The 16,101-nt window shown below is 41.1% G+C and overlaps 1 protein-coding gene across 2 annotated transcripts; it reads left to right on the top strand.

The window, feature by feature from the left end:
• Positions 1-2,500: 2,500 nt before the first annotated feature.
• LOC139813276 (uncharacterized) lies at positions 2,501-11,935 on the top strand. 2 transcript variants are annotated; one of them, XR_011732107.1, is made up of 4 exons: positions 2,501-4,110; positions 5,338-10,789; positions 10,919-11,472; positions 11,664-11,935. XR_011732107.1 is itself a non-coding variant. In XM_071778670.1 (3 exons), the coding sequence occupies exons 1-3, from the start codon at positions 10,771-10,773 to the stop codon at positions 11,877-11,879; spliced, it is 789 nt and encodes a 262-aa protein (XP_071634771.1). In that variant the 5' UTR covers positions 10,593-10,770; the 3' UTR covers positions 11,880-11,935. The 2 variants fall into 2 exon arrangements, 1 of the variants encoding a protein (XP_071634771.1); XM_071778670.1 differs by lacking the exon at positions 2,501-4,110 and having other exon boundaries at positions 10,593-10,789.
• Positions 11,936-16,101: the final 4,166 nt, after the last annotated feature.

The raw sequence follows: 16,101 nt of genomic DNA, 5'->3' as shown, positions 1-16,101 counted from the left end.
ATTCTAATCTCGCGAATACCGTGACCCGTTGTCTCGTAATACCACGCCGAGTGCACGTGCACTACCGTTGTAAGATACCGCGTCCCGTCAACTGTATGTAATATCGCGAATACCGCGATCCGTTGCCTCGTAATACCGCGCCGAGTGCACATGCACTACCGTTGTAATATACCACGTTCCGTCAACTGTATGTAATATCGCGAATACCGCGACCCGTTGCCTCGTAATACCGCGCCGAGTGCACCTGCACTACCGTTGTAATATACCGCGTTCTGTCAACTGTAGGTAAGATCACGAATACCGCGGCCCGTTCCGCGCCTCGTAATACCGCGCCGAGTGCACATGCACTACCATTGTAATATACCGCGTTCTGTCAACTGTATGTGATATCACGAATACCGCGACCTGTTCCGCGCCTCGTAATACTGCGCCGAGTGCACATGCACTACCGTTGCAATATACCGCGTTCCGTCACTTGTATGTAATATATCGCGTTCCGTCACTCTGTATATCTCAAATTGAATAAATGTTAGCGTGCTTTACAAACTGATTATTGTCTCTGGGCCTTTCAGTCAAACTCCCGATCCGGCACACCTAGTCCGCGTTCGACGAAAAAGTCAGGCCGTTACAACTTTAATAATATCACATCTCATTGTATATCATACTCTAAATCTAAGATGTTACTTTTATACACGCATATATGTAATTTGGTGAAAGCCTTTTTTACACGTTTCTTGCCGTTTATAATCGCATTATATAACGTGATATACGTGATTTAAAATCACGTACGTATGTACGGCAAGAAACGTGTAAAAAGTGCCTTCACCAAATTTATACACATATGCATGTGTATAAAAGTGGCTGCGATCCTTTTTCACACATTTATAAGCGCGTTAAAAATCACACACATAATTAAGTTATACATCTCCAGCTATGTGACAAGTCACACACGCTAATATAATCAAACATCAATTCGTGCGTGAAAAGTAACACACTTACAGACGTCTTATTAAAACGGTGGACACACATCACCTGCGCTAACAGTGTATAATTATTAAATACGGTGGTTATTAAACCAGATTACAAGCCGCCAAATAAACGTAGTCATATATTAGACAGACTAAGTGTCGCGTCGTCTGGAGACCCGTATTAAGGAACACATGAGAGATACTATTAAGCACGACAGTAATCATTCAGTGGTAACAAACATCGTATATCGCAAGGACATGATTCTAAATGAACAGAACCAGAGATTTTGCATAAGGATTAAGAAGATAAATACACGAAAGAAAAAAATTGCTGAAATGTTTTTCATCAAGAAATATAACGACACTATTAATTTGAAGAAAGACACATAGAACCATAATCCTGTATATGATAGACTCATACTATCTATTTAACTTTGCAACCTTCTTATTTCTAGCCCCTTTGTTCTGAGGCACGTACCTTTTTGTTCAGTCTGTCTATCGCTTTTGGATGTTAAACATTTTATTACTCGGCTGCTTGGAACAGTTTATAGTGCAGTCATTTCTGTGTTCTTCTTTGACACACAAGACACGTAATATTCACTTTTCACTACCTAGGCTTGTTTTTCATTATTCACTAAAAGTAAGTTACACTTTCAGCTTTTTTTAATTTTTCGGGAACAATTTTCATATTATTAAAAATGTTTTGTGATTTCAATGACGAATCTACGGAATGACTTAAGTATTACTCTCTTTCTATTTTATTACTTCAATTTTATATATTTTTAATGATTTGACTTATAACAATGGTCTTTTTGATGTCACGTTCTGTTTACAGTTTACTGTTTACTTAAAAAGAAGTTTACTTTCAAATTCCTCCGCCCACCATTTCTTCTTACCAGCCTTACCCTTACCAGAGAGAAACCTGAGAGAGGCCACCCCGTCATTTTTCGTCAATTTTTCTGTGTCGCATTTTCCGACGCGCCGCCTGAGAAAGTGCAACTCAACTACGTCGTTTCGCTCGGTAACCGCACATGGTTTGCATCCGTGCTAATGGTTCGTGTCCGAACTAGCCAGTTAGAGAGGATATGCTGCGGCCGCGGCGGCCGCGCTCGGCCGGCCCCGGCGCTCGCCGCTCGGCAAGCTTCGAGCGAGGAGAGAAGGACAGACATACGATTTACTGTCTCGGTTGTCTCCGTCTACGTAGCTGCTTCGCCGGCTATGCGACGTTGCCACGCATTTCGGGTATCGCGTACGGTGTCTCGCCGTGTGCCGAATCTCGAGTTGGCAAATCGACAAGATGCGCTACGTTACATTTATAAATATTTATAAATTATATATATATATATATATATATATATATATATAATTTATAAATATAAAAATTGTAAATAAAGCAAAATAAATATTTATTAACATAAAAATTAAAATTTGTTAACGTAATACTATTTTTATTAATTAAGGAAAGAAAGGATTTTTAGGAGTCAGAGGAACAGCTACGCATAAATAAAATATATTACCTATATGTATATTAATATTGTTATTTTATTTCAAAGTAAATTAAAAGAAGTATGATATAAAAGTTATTTCTCATAATAATGAATTTGAATTCCCGTGATTTTTTTCTCTTCTCCAGCTTCGCCTCTGCCTCTGCCTCTTCCTCTACCTCCACCTCTTCCTCTGCCACTGCCACTGCCACTGCCACTGCCACTGCCTCTGCCTCTGCCTCTACTTCTTGGTGTACAGATTTTGCAGTTATTAAGATAGTATAAACAATTAATTGACTGCAAGAAACCCTATCAATCTTACAGTTTATACATGTGTACTTGAGAAATGTGTAAACTACATTTTTTTTGCACTTAAAGGAATTGCTGCATTTTGAAAACCTGTACAGTTACAATTTTCCATAAACATTCTATATACTTTTTGCACTAGATTACAATTAAATAAAAGTAAAGTTTTTGCACTAAATATTATGTACGATAATTCATTAACATTTAATATTAATGTTAATTTTTATATTAATATAATAATGATTTAAATAACTAATTGATATCAACACGTTTAAAGTTTTCAGTTAGCTTTATGAGCGGTATAGTCGGATTTATATAAACGTTTAATCATACCTGCGTTCCGTATTTATCTATAGTTTACGTAATGTTTACTATAGAAAATGCGCGCATATGCGCGTTACGGAACGTGGCCATAGTTTCTCGGCCGTTTGACGCGAAACATAAGAAGCGCGATAATAGGCGAATGGTTCATTGACTGCGATAACAGTCAGTAAGCGCGACGAGTTTTGTGGTTACAATTGTGAATTATTGTTGGATATTTTGCTATTCGTGCACGGTTCTGTGTAATTTCGTACAGAGAGATATAATCTTATCTCTTAACGAGATTAGTGTGCTTCATAACACGTTGACAGCGTGCCGCTGTCTCATCCGACGCGATTAACTGTAAACATCATTGCGTGGTCGTGAGGCCTAAGCGTGTGTTTTATCGTGTCGGTTTTGAAGCTCGGTGTACTTCTCTCGTAACACATAGACAGCGTGTCACTGTCTCATCCGACGTGATTAACTTCAAATTACACCATTGCGTGTTCGTGCGCGTGTGTTTTATCGTGTCGGTTTTGACATTCTTTTCTTTTCTTTTTTACTTCTCTTTTTTGTGCTAATTGCAACGCTGCATATATTGGTCAAACAAAAAGGCACCTAGAGACACGTGTTAAGGAACATTTCTGTGATATTAGGAAGAATAGCGATAATCATTCTGTGGTTAGTAAGCACCGTCTCACGCATAACCACGATTTCAATTGGCAACAACCAAAAATTTTATATAAGGAGCGACACTTTAAGAAACAAGAAATCTCTGAGATGTTTTTTATTAAAAAATGCGATTGCGCAATCAATCTTCAAAAAGACACAGAAAGTCTGCCCGCGAATTACAACCGTGTGATTGGCGTCACCTAATTTACACTTTTGTTCTGCTCGTTTCCACCTGTGAACACATCTATTTATTTGTTATGTATCGGTCATTTAGTATGACTTCGTCTGTCACGCTGTACTGATGTGTTCGCAGTTATGGCTTGCGACGTTTCTTCGTTCTGCACTACCGTTCTCATTTTCCGTTTTGACGCACAGAATATGTAAGCCTTTCATTTTACTTTGTACATTATTTATAACTTAACAATTCAATTTTATTCTTACTTTTTATTTTATGACTTCTGAGCGTTTTTATCTTTTTGACTATCGTGAGTTTATTTCACTTTTTTAGCTTTACGTGTGCATGATGTGGTTAGGGCACGATGTCAGCGACGTAATTGATATTCTGTACGCGGTTTTTGAGGATGCATAGCTTGATGAATCACTTGAGAAGGACCGAAATTGCGGTTGAAACGTTGTGAATTTTAAATATATTAATTATTTGGCCAGTTGGGTCGAACAAAAACGACTTTGGTTTTGTATTTATTTACTGGCGAAGGAAGCTTCTTATTTTGTTTCTTCTCTTTTTTGTTTAAAAGTTTTCTTACATTTATTCTTAGATTATTGTTTTGAGATATATTTTAAGTATATTTATATTTATTTTATAATTGTATATTAAGAATAATACAATGTCGAGTGAGTGCCGTGTAACTCGTATTTCTGATAGGTATATGTACAAAGACTGTACGAACACGAGACTTTCTAAGCGCCTATTTAGATTTCCAATGAAAAAGGATGCGAGATGCGAAATATGGATACGTAATACAGGTAGGTTGTTGGAGAATAAATATTATTTTTTTATATATTGTTATGCTGACAAAGGAAGTAGGTACATACTGCGTATGTATCGCGTAATTATAAATATGTCGATATTAAAACCTCGGGTTTTTTGCGATAAAACATAGTACATTACGTTAAAAAGGGAATGATCCAACCTTATTAAACACGAATTTTGTCTAATTTATACCATGTTGTATTACTTCTACTACTGAACAATAACAAATTTTTACTCGATCTGGCTATCTTTATTTATTGTAATCGTCACAACGTTTCGACTGTTGGTTTTGGTCAATTATAATTTTCACGATGTTTTCGATCATTGGTTTTAGCCCTTTTCAATCGATTTAACTTTTAATGTTAACAAACAACTTTTCTATTAAATCACTATAAAGAAAAAGGCGATGTTCATTATTTTAGTTATAATAATTACTGTCTTATTAAACAAGGTTCGAGAAAGTGATTGAAGACTTTTCGACTCTACTTTTTATTATAAATGTTAATATTGGGCGCGATTTACCGAATTCTCAGTATAACATTGCATTGCAATGTTACTTTTTTTAAGTAAACGTGTAATCGTAATTTTAATGTAGTTTGTTATATTTCTGTTGCAGGAAATACTAAGTTGGAGAAATTTTCTCCCGCTACCCTTCGAGTGGTATTATTGTGCGAGGATCATTTTACTGCTACGTGCTTTACAAACGCCACAAAAGAACGATTGACACGGAATGCTATACCAATTCCATACAAAGACACAGGCTCTTCCGCAAATAATGAAAATGTTGAAATTGAACAGAGAGTGCAGACAAATTATACAGCAGCATTTTCACTCGATAATGAAAACATGACATTAGAAGAACAAGTGCCTAAACAGTCTGCAGGCTCTTCCGCAAACAGTGAAAATGTCAAAATTGGACAAAAAGTACAGACAAATTATACGGCAGCATTTTTATTCAATAATGAAAACGTGGCGGAAGTACAATTGCCTGAACAGTCTGCATTGCGTACGTATAAACGTGCTAATTTAAATTTTGATGTAACTGCGGAAGAGGAAAATATAATGGAATGGGTGCATCTCGAGCCACCTATGCCACCCACAAATGATCAACGCCAAGATAATTGCACGCAAACAAATAATAAAGATGCACAAATAATCAAAGATCTAAAGATGGAAAATCGACATTTGCGACAACAATTAAGGCGCCAAAAATTTCTCCAGCAACGTCTGTCGAAAAGTAAAAAGGAGACTAAAGAAACATTAAAGAAGACTAAACAAACATTAAAGAAGAGCAAAGAAACATTAAAGAAGTCGACTAAACAAACATTAAAGAAGAGTAAAGAAACATTTAAAAAATTAATAAATGAACAAGAACTGCATCCTGTTGCAAAAAGCATGATTCATTTGCAACTGCATAAGCCACGTACAAATTATACAGAGGAAGAAAAAATGCTGTCCAAACAGCTGTACTATTATTCAACCGCAGCATTTTGTCGCTTAAAGAAAGCTGGTTGTAATTTTCCTGGACAGCGAACAATTAGAAGATGGATAGAAGAATATGATGTAAAACCAGGATTTTGTGATATTATATTTCACAAATTAAAAGAAAAAATTTCGAAATTACCAGAGGAAGAAAGAGCGTGTGCTTTAAAATGGGATGAAATGAGTATAAAGAGCTGGGAAGAATATTCTTCGAAATTGGACCAAGTAGAAGGTCTAAGAGATTTGGGACCTCTAGGTAGAACAGAAGAAAGAGCTAAATGCGTCTTTCTATTTTGCCTAGATAGCTTGAATGCACGTCATCCATGGCGACAACCTCTTGCGTATTTTCTTCCAGGTAAGTGCATGAAATCAACTGAAATAGTTGAGATACTAAAAATATGTTTAGACAAGTTGAATGAAACGGGTGCTGATGTGCAACTCGTTACGTGCGATCAAGGTACCAGTAACCAAGCCGCTTATAGTGAACTCGGCGTTGAGGTACACAAACCATTTTTTTTTTTACAATAATAAAAAATATCATGCTTCATACGATTTCCCGCACTTAGTTAAAAGATTAGCGAGTTATTTTAGAACGCATGATAAATTATATTGCAAAGGAGAAATAATTGCATCATATTCCGATTTCGTAAAGACTTGGAGTATCGATAATGCCACAAAAGGAGGCTCAAATTTATTATCCCATATAACACAGGCACACATTCGTCCGAAAAATTTTGAGGCAATGAATGTTAAAAAAGCCTTTCAGTTATTTAGTAATAGATTTGCAGCTGCAATAAAAACAGCCGGCGATGGAAAAGAATTGAATTCAAATACGTGGAAAGCGTCAGCTGAATTTGCAGAGAAGATGAATAGTATAATTGATGCTTGCAACTCTTACAGCCTTAATGTTACATTTGGTGGGAAACGGCCATTGTCACAGAAAAATCCCGATATTATAATGTTATTGACTGACTTTGTGCAGTGGTCTTCAGAATGGTCCAAAAATCCCAATAAAATAACTAAAGTTCCTTGCTTCAAAGGTTTTGTAATTACAGTACAAGCTATTCTTAATCTGTATTAGGAATTTGCAAGTAAATATGAAGGATTTGAACTTGCAACAGGTTTATGTAACCAAGATTCGGTGGAACATTTTTTTTCAAAACTTCGGCAACGCGGAGGATTCAATCCTAATCCAACCGCAAGAATGGTCCGACTGTTATTCAGACATATTCTTTCCACAGGTTACAACTAAAAGGGTTGAAAATAATATGAATGCAAACGTTCCTTTTCTTGATGACGATGATGCTGATGCTGATTATCCAGAATTATTTATCAGAGACATTCTGGAAGAAATGGGTGATATGGACACCGAAAATGAAAATACACTTGGTAATTATGATGAAAATGCTATAACATTTTTTGCAGGGTATGTGGCACGACGATGTATTCAAAAAAATAATTGTGATGACTGTCGTGCAACAATGTGGAAAACACCAATGAATGATGCGACGGCTAATGAAAAATATATTGAATATCGCGAATATCCGAACGCAGACGAAGATGCTCCAACAGTCACGAAATTAGTTCGACCAACAAGCCTTTTTAACGAGATCATCAAAACGCAATTAATGGCTTTTAATAGTACATGGCAACGTCACTGGTCATCTACACAAGTTCTTCAGAAAATTGTAAACAAGGGTATGTATGCAACCAATAAAATGCATGCTGGATAGTTTGACACTAATGAAAAGTGTTACAATCATCGCATGCAAGCATTAAAATTCTTAATGTCAGTTAAAATATATTCCCGTACACGGTATAATAATGGTGCTGCAAAAGCAATAAATACAGCTAATAGAAAATTAAAAAACTTGTCGAACAAATAAAAAGTATAAAAGTATAACTAAGTAATGAAAAGTAAAAGTAATAAAAAGTAAATATATATAAAGTACTAAATTAAAAGATATACGAAATCGAAAAAGTTAAAGTAAAAGAAAAAAGTAACGTAAAACGTATAAGATTAATATCATATATGCAAATTAAAATACATAAATATTTTCTTGAATATTTTGTTATTATTAGTATCTTGTTAATGTCATTATGTTCAGTAATATAACGGCATGGTAACATGATGTTGCATCTACAATGAGTACGTTGAGTATGAATTTTGCACATCATGCTACGTTACCGCAAATATTACTTTTCAGTAATAAGACAAAGTAATATGAATTTCTCAGTGTCATGAAAGATCGCAATCACAGTTGAAGTAATTGCATAAATCCCATAGACTAGCAAATCTATCACGGACTAGAACAAAAAGTTGTAATGCGATCATGCTGTGAAATTGAGAAATTATATCTATTTTCTTATTACCAATGACATTCTAAAAGATACGAATAATGATACAAATATTTTAAGGAAATACATTAATTTTTGTTATATTACACGTTGACACACGGTATTCAATATAATTACACAGGGCAAAGTGCAACACGAATACCGTGCAACATATAACATATGACATTCCAAATTATATTACAGTGATTTTTATAAATCACTACAAAAAGAAATGCCATGAATACAATTTTATAAATTGTATTCCTGTTAAAAAATGAATTGTATAATTTAACAGGAAATTTACTTGTAAATTTCCTCGTGATAAGATATGCTAGTCCTTGATTTATGCAATTATTTCGACTGTGATTGCGATCTTTGTGTCATGCTCATAAGTGTCAACCAGAATTACATTTTCCTCCTTACACTTTTATTTCAATATACGTTTAACGTTACATATAGTAAAGGCCTAAGTACAAAGACTGTCGTAACTTGTTCTCATCAAAATTGCTCATAGTATAAACAACAGAGTACATACCATAAATCATAGAATAAAATCTGAAACGTACGATAATTTAATGTAATATGTTTAACATCAGATAACATTTAAAAAATTGTGAAATGTAATGCAAAAATAAAAAAACATTTTTCTGTAACATTATTTATATTAAAAAATATTTTACAAGTTATTTCAAATGGAGCTACTACCTGGATTTGCGAATAACAGATATATATTACAGATTATTTTTGCCATTTCTTGTCAAATATATACGACAATATAACAATAACGTATGCACACTTATTGGCCAAGCCAGGTATTGTGGTATTATTAATTTAAAACCTATTCTATCCATAGTACTCCTATAATATTTTCTCGTTATCCACACAAGTTTAAAATACATTAACTTTTCCATAGTTTATATATATACATAAATGACATAAGTTGAGAAGCCTTTTTTTTTCACGTTTGGCAAGACGGTAAGTATCATTACTTTTTTCTTTTCAAAGTTTTTTCTCAATAGTTATATTGTTAAATAAATTCCACTTTTCTTATTGCGTTAACTCCTTTGCGCAAAAGTTTACTGCTGTACAAAAGTTGGTGCACGATTTTTCGATTAATTATCTTGTACTTAATTTTATATATAATAACGTTTAACACATAGTACACTTATTGTTAGTGCTAGAACTAGATCGTGGTATTACATTCTTATTTTATGGGTTGTCTACGTATGTGTATATAAAAAGTTAAGCACAAATGGCGTAGCATATAACTTCGTTCTTCGGTCTACTGGAGCGGTCAGTGGATCATCGCGTAGGGAACGGATAGGCTCCGTTAAAAAAGGCTCCGCCTACTGTAGCGAGAGCGTTTCGTGTACGCTGAGATGCAATTGCTTCGAAGCCATTGATACGGCTGCCATGGCTGTAAGAATGTTTGCAAAACAGTACTGTGTTGCGTCAACAGAAAACTGTTATTGTAATCTCTTTTTATCTCTGCTCTCTCTTCACATTTACTTTTAACGTAATGGCAAAATATCAGAGGCAAATAAATATACTTAATATTTATCAATAACATATATATACCTTGTGAAATCAATGAAATAGGGATTTATATATCGCATTGAAGATCGATACGGATTAATATAATATGTATAATGTGTTACAGTTTACACATAAAATGTTTACTTTTTAATTTTACCTTTGCACGTCCGTAATGTAATAAACGTGCCAAGTTGCAAATCGATACGTTGCGGAGTTTTTCTTGGAGAAAATCCTGAATAAAGACTACTTTTTTACACGTTCGAAAGTAAAATGGTTCTTACAATTAGTATCATGCATTTAACAATTCTTAATTAAAGAAGATTTTCAAGATTACATGCTGCTGCTTCTATCGGAAATGAATGTTGAAATGTATATGTCATCTAATCGCGTAGAAAATTTTCCTTATATACGGATATGTTAGTGGAAAGTAAGGAAGTTGTACGGGATTGGAGATTGTTTTTAACATCATTGTATATTTATCACATATTTACAACATATAGCAATATAAATTATTGATATATTTGTGATCTATCAATTTCATGGAGCGCGCGCACGTGCGCGCGTTAGGATGAGATATCGGCAATCATGCGCGTACAGTCGACCCCGAGGCCCGTGACGGCCCTCACGATCACGATACGCGACGCGACGTTCCTTCTTCTTTCTTTCGTTGCGGTGCGAGGACGACGTGCGGTGCATGGGCGACGAGCGATTCTGTGAGTATCATAACCGAAAATAACGATATTTACATTGTCGTGGAATGCAGTGTTATCACGTCCCGTGACTTTGGCCGTGATTCCACAACAATGTAAACATTTAAACGCATTATATGTCATCTGTTTCAGCAAGTAAAGGTACGGTGGCAGCGATCTCGACGCCGACGACGGCCGCGACGGCTTCTACGGCCACGATGCCGACGACAGCAACGACGATCTCGGTGGCCGTGACGGACCCCACGACCACGATGCCGACAACGGCCGCGACGGCTCCTACGGCCACGATGCCGACGACAGCAACGACGACCCCGATGACCGTGACGGCCGCGACGGCTCCTACGGCCACGATGCCGACGACAGCAACGACGATCCCGATGACCGTGACGGCCCCCACGGCCACGATGCCGATGACGGCCGCAACGGCTCCTACGGCCACGATGCCGACGACAGCAACGACGACCCCGATGACCGTGACGGCCCCCACGGCCACGATGCCGACGACAGCAACGACGACCCCGAGGCCCATGACGGCCCTCACGATCACGATGCCGACGACGGCCGCGACGGCCTCTAGAGCCACGACGTCAACGACGACCCCGGCAGTCGTAACGGCGCCCATGGCCACGGCGACGATGTCGACGACAGCAACGGCTCCGACGGCGACTCAGCCGATCGTATTAAACGTAAGTGTTAAAATAATGGGATAATTTCTTATCATTATTAATAATGTTAACACTTTGCAACGACAGTCGCACATATCACATGTGACGCATACGTGACAGCGTTCGACAAAGTGTTAATAATGAAATTTATTTACGTGTGTATATATATACGAAAATGTCATTTTACTTAAAATATTTATTTTTTGTTACAGCCTGAAACGTTAAGCTCGTTGGTGCGGGCGGTATATAACGCGATGCGAGGGAGAGGCAGAGGCAGAGGCAGAGGCAGAGGCAGAGGCAGAGGCAGAGGCAGTGGCAGTGGCAGTGGCAGAGGAAGAGGTGGAGGTAGAAGAAGAGGCAGAGGCAGAAGCGAAGCTGGAGAAGAGAAAAAAATCACGGGAATTCAAATACATTATTATGAGAAATAACTTTTATATCATACTTCTTTTAATTTACTTTGAAATAAAATAACAATATTAATATACATATAGGTAATATATTTTATTTATGCGTAGCTGTTCCTCTGACTCCTAAAAATCCTTTCCTTCCTTAATTAATAAAAATAGTATTACGTTAACAAATAATTTTTATGTTAATAAATATTGTAACGATGCGCCCCAAAACGCATTCCCGGCGAGCATCAGCCGGATGCCGCCCGGCCGAACACCCGCCGGGCGAGACAAGGCATGGTGTGCCCTTTTTAAACTATCAATCTCGCGTATCAGTCCGCAAACGGACTTAGCGCGGCAACCGACTCGAAGCGTCGAGCGGTGCCGAAAACGGCCGAGAGCCACCAAACGCAATCGCGGCGTCGGGGCGCCGTACTTCCCGAACGCTCCACCGCTCCATCCCGGCGCGCGCGATTGCCGTCGCGTATACCCCCGCCACGCCGACACGCCACCGCGGGCGTATATAAACCGAGCAATGTTGCTAGGTTTTAGATTCCGCCGTGAGCCAGCAAACCGATCCGACCGATTCTCCGCTGCTCACGGATCCCGAAATCCCACAGTCGAACAACCAGGAGGTAGAGAGTATTCTCTGCCTCTGCCGAATGAAGCATCTAGGCAGTTGACTCGAACTTCCATACGAACACCTGTGACACCGGAGTGAACCAGGGTAAGAGAGTTCTTCTCTTACTCGCCAAGGGTCTTGGCCACCCGGTGCCGCCTCCCGCCTACACGAATCGATGCGCCAGGAGATAGAAAGTACTTCTCTATCTCCGCTAAGGGTCTTAGCCGCTCGATATCACGTCCAATCGCGATCCAGCGCCTTACGCGCTCACTGCCGCCGTTATCCAAACCTGCGATACCGCGTCACCCGCGCCAAAATCACACACCGTACTTCAGCGAGCCCGCACGCCCGCCGATCCGCGAAATTCCGCGATCTCCGTGTATCGTCGCTTTACCAGGCGTCCGCACGCTCCGTGATATCTGCATATCACCGCCGTTGTAACCACCTCCGCGATCTATTACCCGTTCCCATCGACTCCGCGATATCTGTACGTCACCGCCATTGTAACCGCGTCCGCGACCTATTACACGTACCCAGCGACTCCGCGATATCTGCATTTCACCGCCATTATAACCGCGTCCGCGATCTATCACACGTAGCCATCGACTCCGCGATCACTGTAAACCGCCGCTATCGTAGCAGCGACCGCGATCTTTTGTACATATTTACCGCTCCCGCGAGCATCTCTATGTATTCACGCATAATTGAATAAACCTTATTTTGTTTTGTTATATTTTAACCGAGTCTTGTGTCTTCCTCCGCGCCTACTCCGAACCCTGACCAGCCGCGAGCTAAATCCGCGCTTCGGAAGCTAGGTTGTTTTATGGCGCCCGAACAGGGACTAGACCGAAAGGCTCAGGCACAAGACACGGGTAAAATGAAGGCGTATTATTATCGGCTGACCAAAGCCGAGCTAATAAGCGAACTCCAGACCCTCGGACTCGACACCGAGGGCACGCTCGAAGAGCTCCGCAACCGATTAAGCCAATTTATCAACGCCCACCCCGAGATGTCCCAGAAAACCGCGTTAGAAAACGACCCCCCGCCGCCTCTGACACTGACCGTACCCGCCGCGACATCACCGGTGACCATAATTCCGGCCGACCGCCCAGCGCCCCCCGCACCCCCTACCACCCAGATCATGGACCAAATGCGGAAATGGGGACTACACTTTGAAGGAAAGGATCCCTGGGCGTTTCTCGAGCGCATCAACGAACTTCGCGCCGCGTACGAATTCTCGGACGAACACTGGCTCCGCGGATTACCCGAACTCCTGCGAGGAGACGCGCTCCTCTGGTACCGTAACAACCGCGACGGATGGTTCGATTGGCACGACATTATCGTAGACTTTAAGGAAACATTCCTACCACGCCGGTACCGATTACAGTTCGTTAACGAGATCCGCGACCGTACGCAGAGGGACGGGGAGGCCTACGTGAAATACGCGACACACCTACTCACGCTCATGCGCCGGGCGGGGGGATACTTCTCCGAGGAGCAGGTCGAGCAATTATACGAAAATTTGCACCCCGACTACCAGAGCCGCATCTGGCGAGGCGACGTCAATAGCCCTCGCGACCTCCAGCAGCGAGCCAGCGAATACGAAAGGCTTCAGCAAAATCGAAAGAAACGCGCCCCCGCGAAAACCAATACCGCCGAAACGCCAATCGCCGCCGCCGCGTACAACCGACGGGAATGCTGCTGGAAGTGCAAACAACGGGGACACACCCGATTCGATTGCCGTCGACCCGCGCAGAAGTTCTGCTCTCAGTGCGGCAAGGATGGAGTTCTCACAAAGGACTGCCATCCCCCGCCGGGAAACGCCGCCGGGACCGCGGAAACCCCGGCCGCCCCCCAGTCCTCGACGTAAAATTTTTTCCGCGGCCGCACCTCGACATCCAGGTAAACGAGAAACCGCTCATGGCGCTACTCGATACGGGATCCGAAATCTCATTCATAAACGAGAACACCGCGCGACTCGCGCAAAACCTAGGCTTCGCGATCGTCCCCGACGAAGAGGAAGTGCAACTAGCCAACGGCCACCGCATCGTTCTCCCCGGCCGCGTCCGGCTACCCGTCCAAACCACGAGACGCACGATCTGACATGAATTTTCAATCATGCCGAACCTAGCGAGCGCAGTACTCCTCGGAGTAGATTTTTGGGCAAAAATCGGTCTCGCAGTACCCGCGCCAGCCAAACCGATAACGCTGCAAACCACCCCCGGGACGACCGCGACCGAGGGGATTGCACCACGCACACCGACCGAGGAAAGACGGTTACGAGAATTCCTCGAGCAAGAATTACCGCTTTTCGAAACCCTCCGCAGGCCCACCGACCGAACGGCGCACGAGATCCGCCTGAAACCGACCGCCAGTCCGATCAAACAAAGATACCGGCCCCGTAACCCGGCCATGCAGGCCGTTATCAACAGCGAAGTCGAGAAAATGAAGCGAGACGGAGTAATAGAACGCTCCCACAGCGCCTGGAGCTCGCCCGTAGTCATGGTTCAAAAGAAGGACGGCAGCTACCGATTTTGTATAGATTTCCGGAGGGTCAACGACGCAACCGAGCCCGACGCCTACCCACTGCCCCAGATTACCGCCACCCTCGATAAATTACGCGGCGCGAAATACCTTACCACGCTCGATCTGAAAAGCGGTTACTGGCAGATACCGCTCACACCGTCCAGTCGACCCATCACCGCGTTTACGGTACCCGGGAAGGGGCTCTTCCATTTCAAAGTAATGCCATTCGGCCTGCACTCCGCCCCCGCCACGTTCCAACGGCTTCTAGACTCCGTGCTCGGACCCGAACTAGAACCCCACGTGTTCGTATACCTCGACGACATCATAATAATTAGCAAGACATTCGAAGAACATCTTTGAATCCTACGGGAAGTCTTCCGACGGCTTCGCGACGCAAACTTAAAACTCAATCCGGCCAAGTGCCAATTCTGCGTAGACCGCCTACAATACCTAGGGCACATCGTCGACCGAGAAGGGATACGCACCGACCCCGAGAAAGTCAAAGCCGTCGCCCAGTGGCCGCGGCCACAAACCGTAAAGCAAATCCGACAGTTCCTAGGCGTCGCCTCCTGGTACCGGCGATTTATACAAGACTTCGCGACCGTCGCCGCGCCCCTCACCGCGTTAACCCGCAAACACGCCCGGTGGGCATGGGGGCCCGAGAAAGAAAACGCATTCGAACAATTAAGGAGGTTAAAGCGATCCAGTTGAGTCAATTGACGGTTTAGAAAAAAGTTTTTTATTAGGTCATTAAAAAATCTGTATTATAGGTATCATTTTATTCTCCATACGCTGCTATTGCATAAAACGTATAGTAAAAGTATCATATTATGCATCTTTATATTTTAATTAGCTAAAAACGAAACACTTTTTTGCCAATGCCAACTTGAAAACTTGTAGTATTGCTAATTATTTCAATATAAAAATGGCATGAATATATGTTTTGCCGTTGATAGAATGAAATAATGATTCTTACTGGTAGCTCCCTTGACAATTATATAAGCTATCGATTTTTTAATAACTTTCCGTCGATTATATTAAATACGATTGAAACTTGGCAACGTTTTACTTTTATGGGGTTGGTAGCAGTACTCGCCTCTGTGTTGAGCCACG

Source organism: Temnothorax longispinosus, chromosome 1 (genome assembly GCF_030848805.1).
Source record: "Temnothorax longispinosus isolate EJ_2023e chromosome 1, Tlon_JGU_v1, whole genome shotgun sequence".
NCBI lineage: Eukaryota > Metazoa > Arthropoda > Insecta > Hymenoptera > Formicidae > Temnothorax > Temnothorax longispinosus.
Note: the sequence above shows the minus strand (reverse complement) of the source record. Positions and strands in the feature narration are given on the sequence as shown.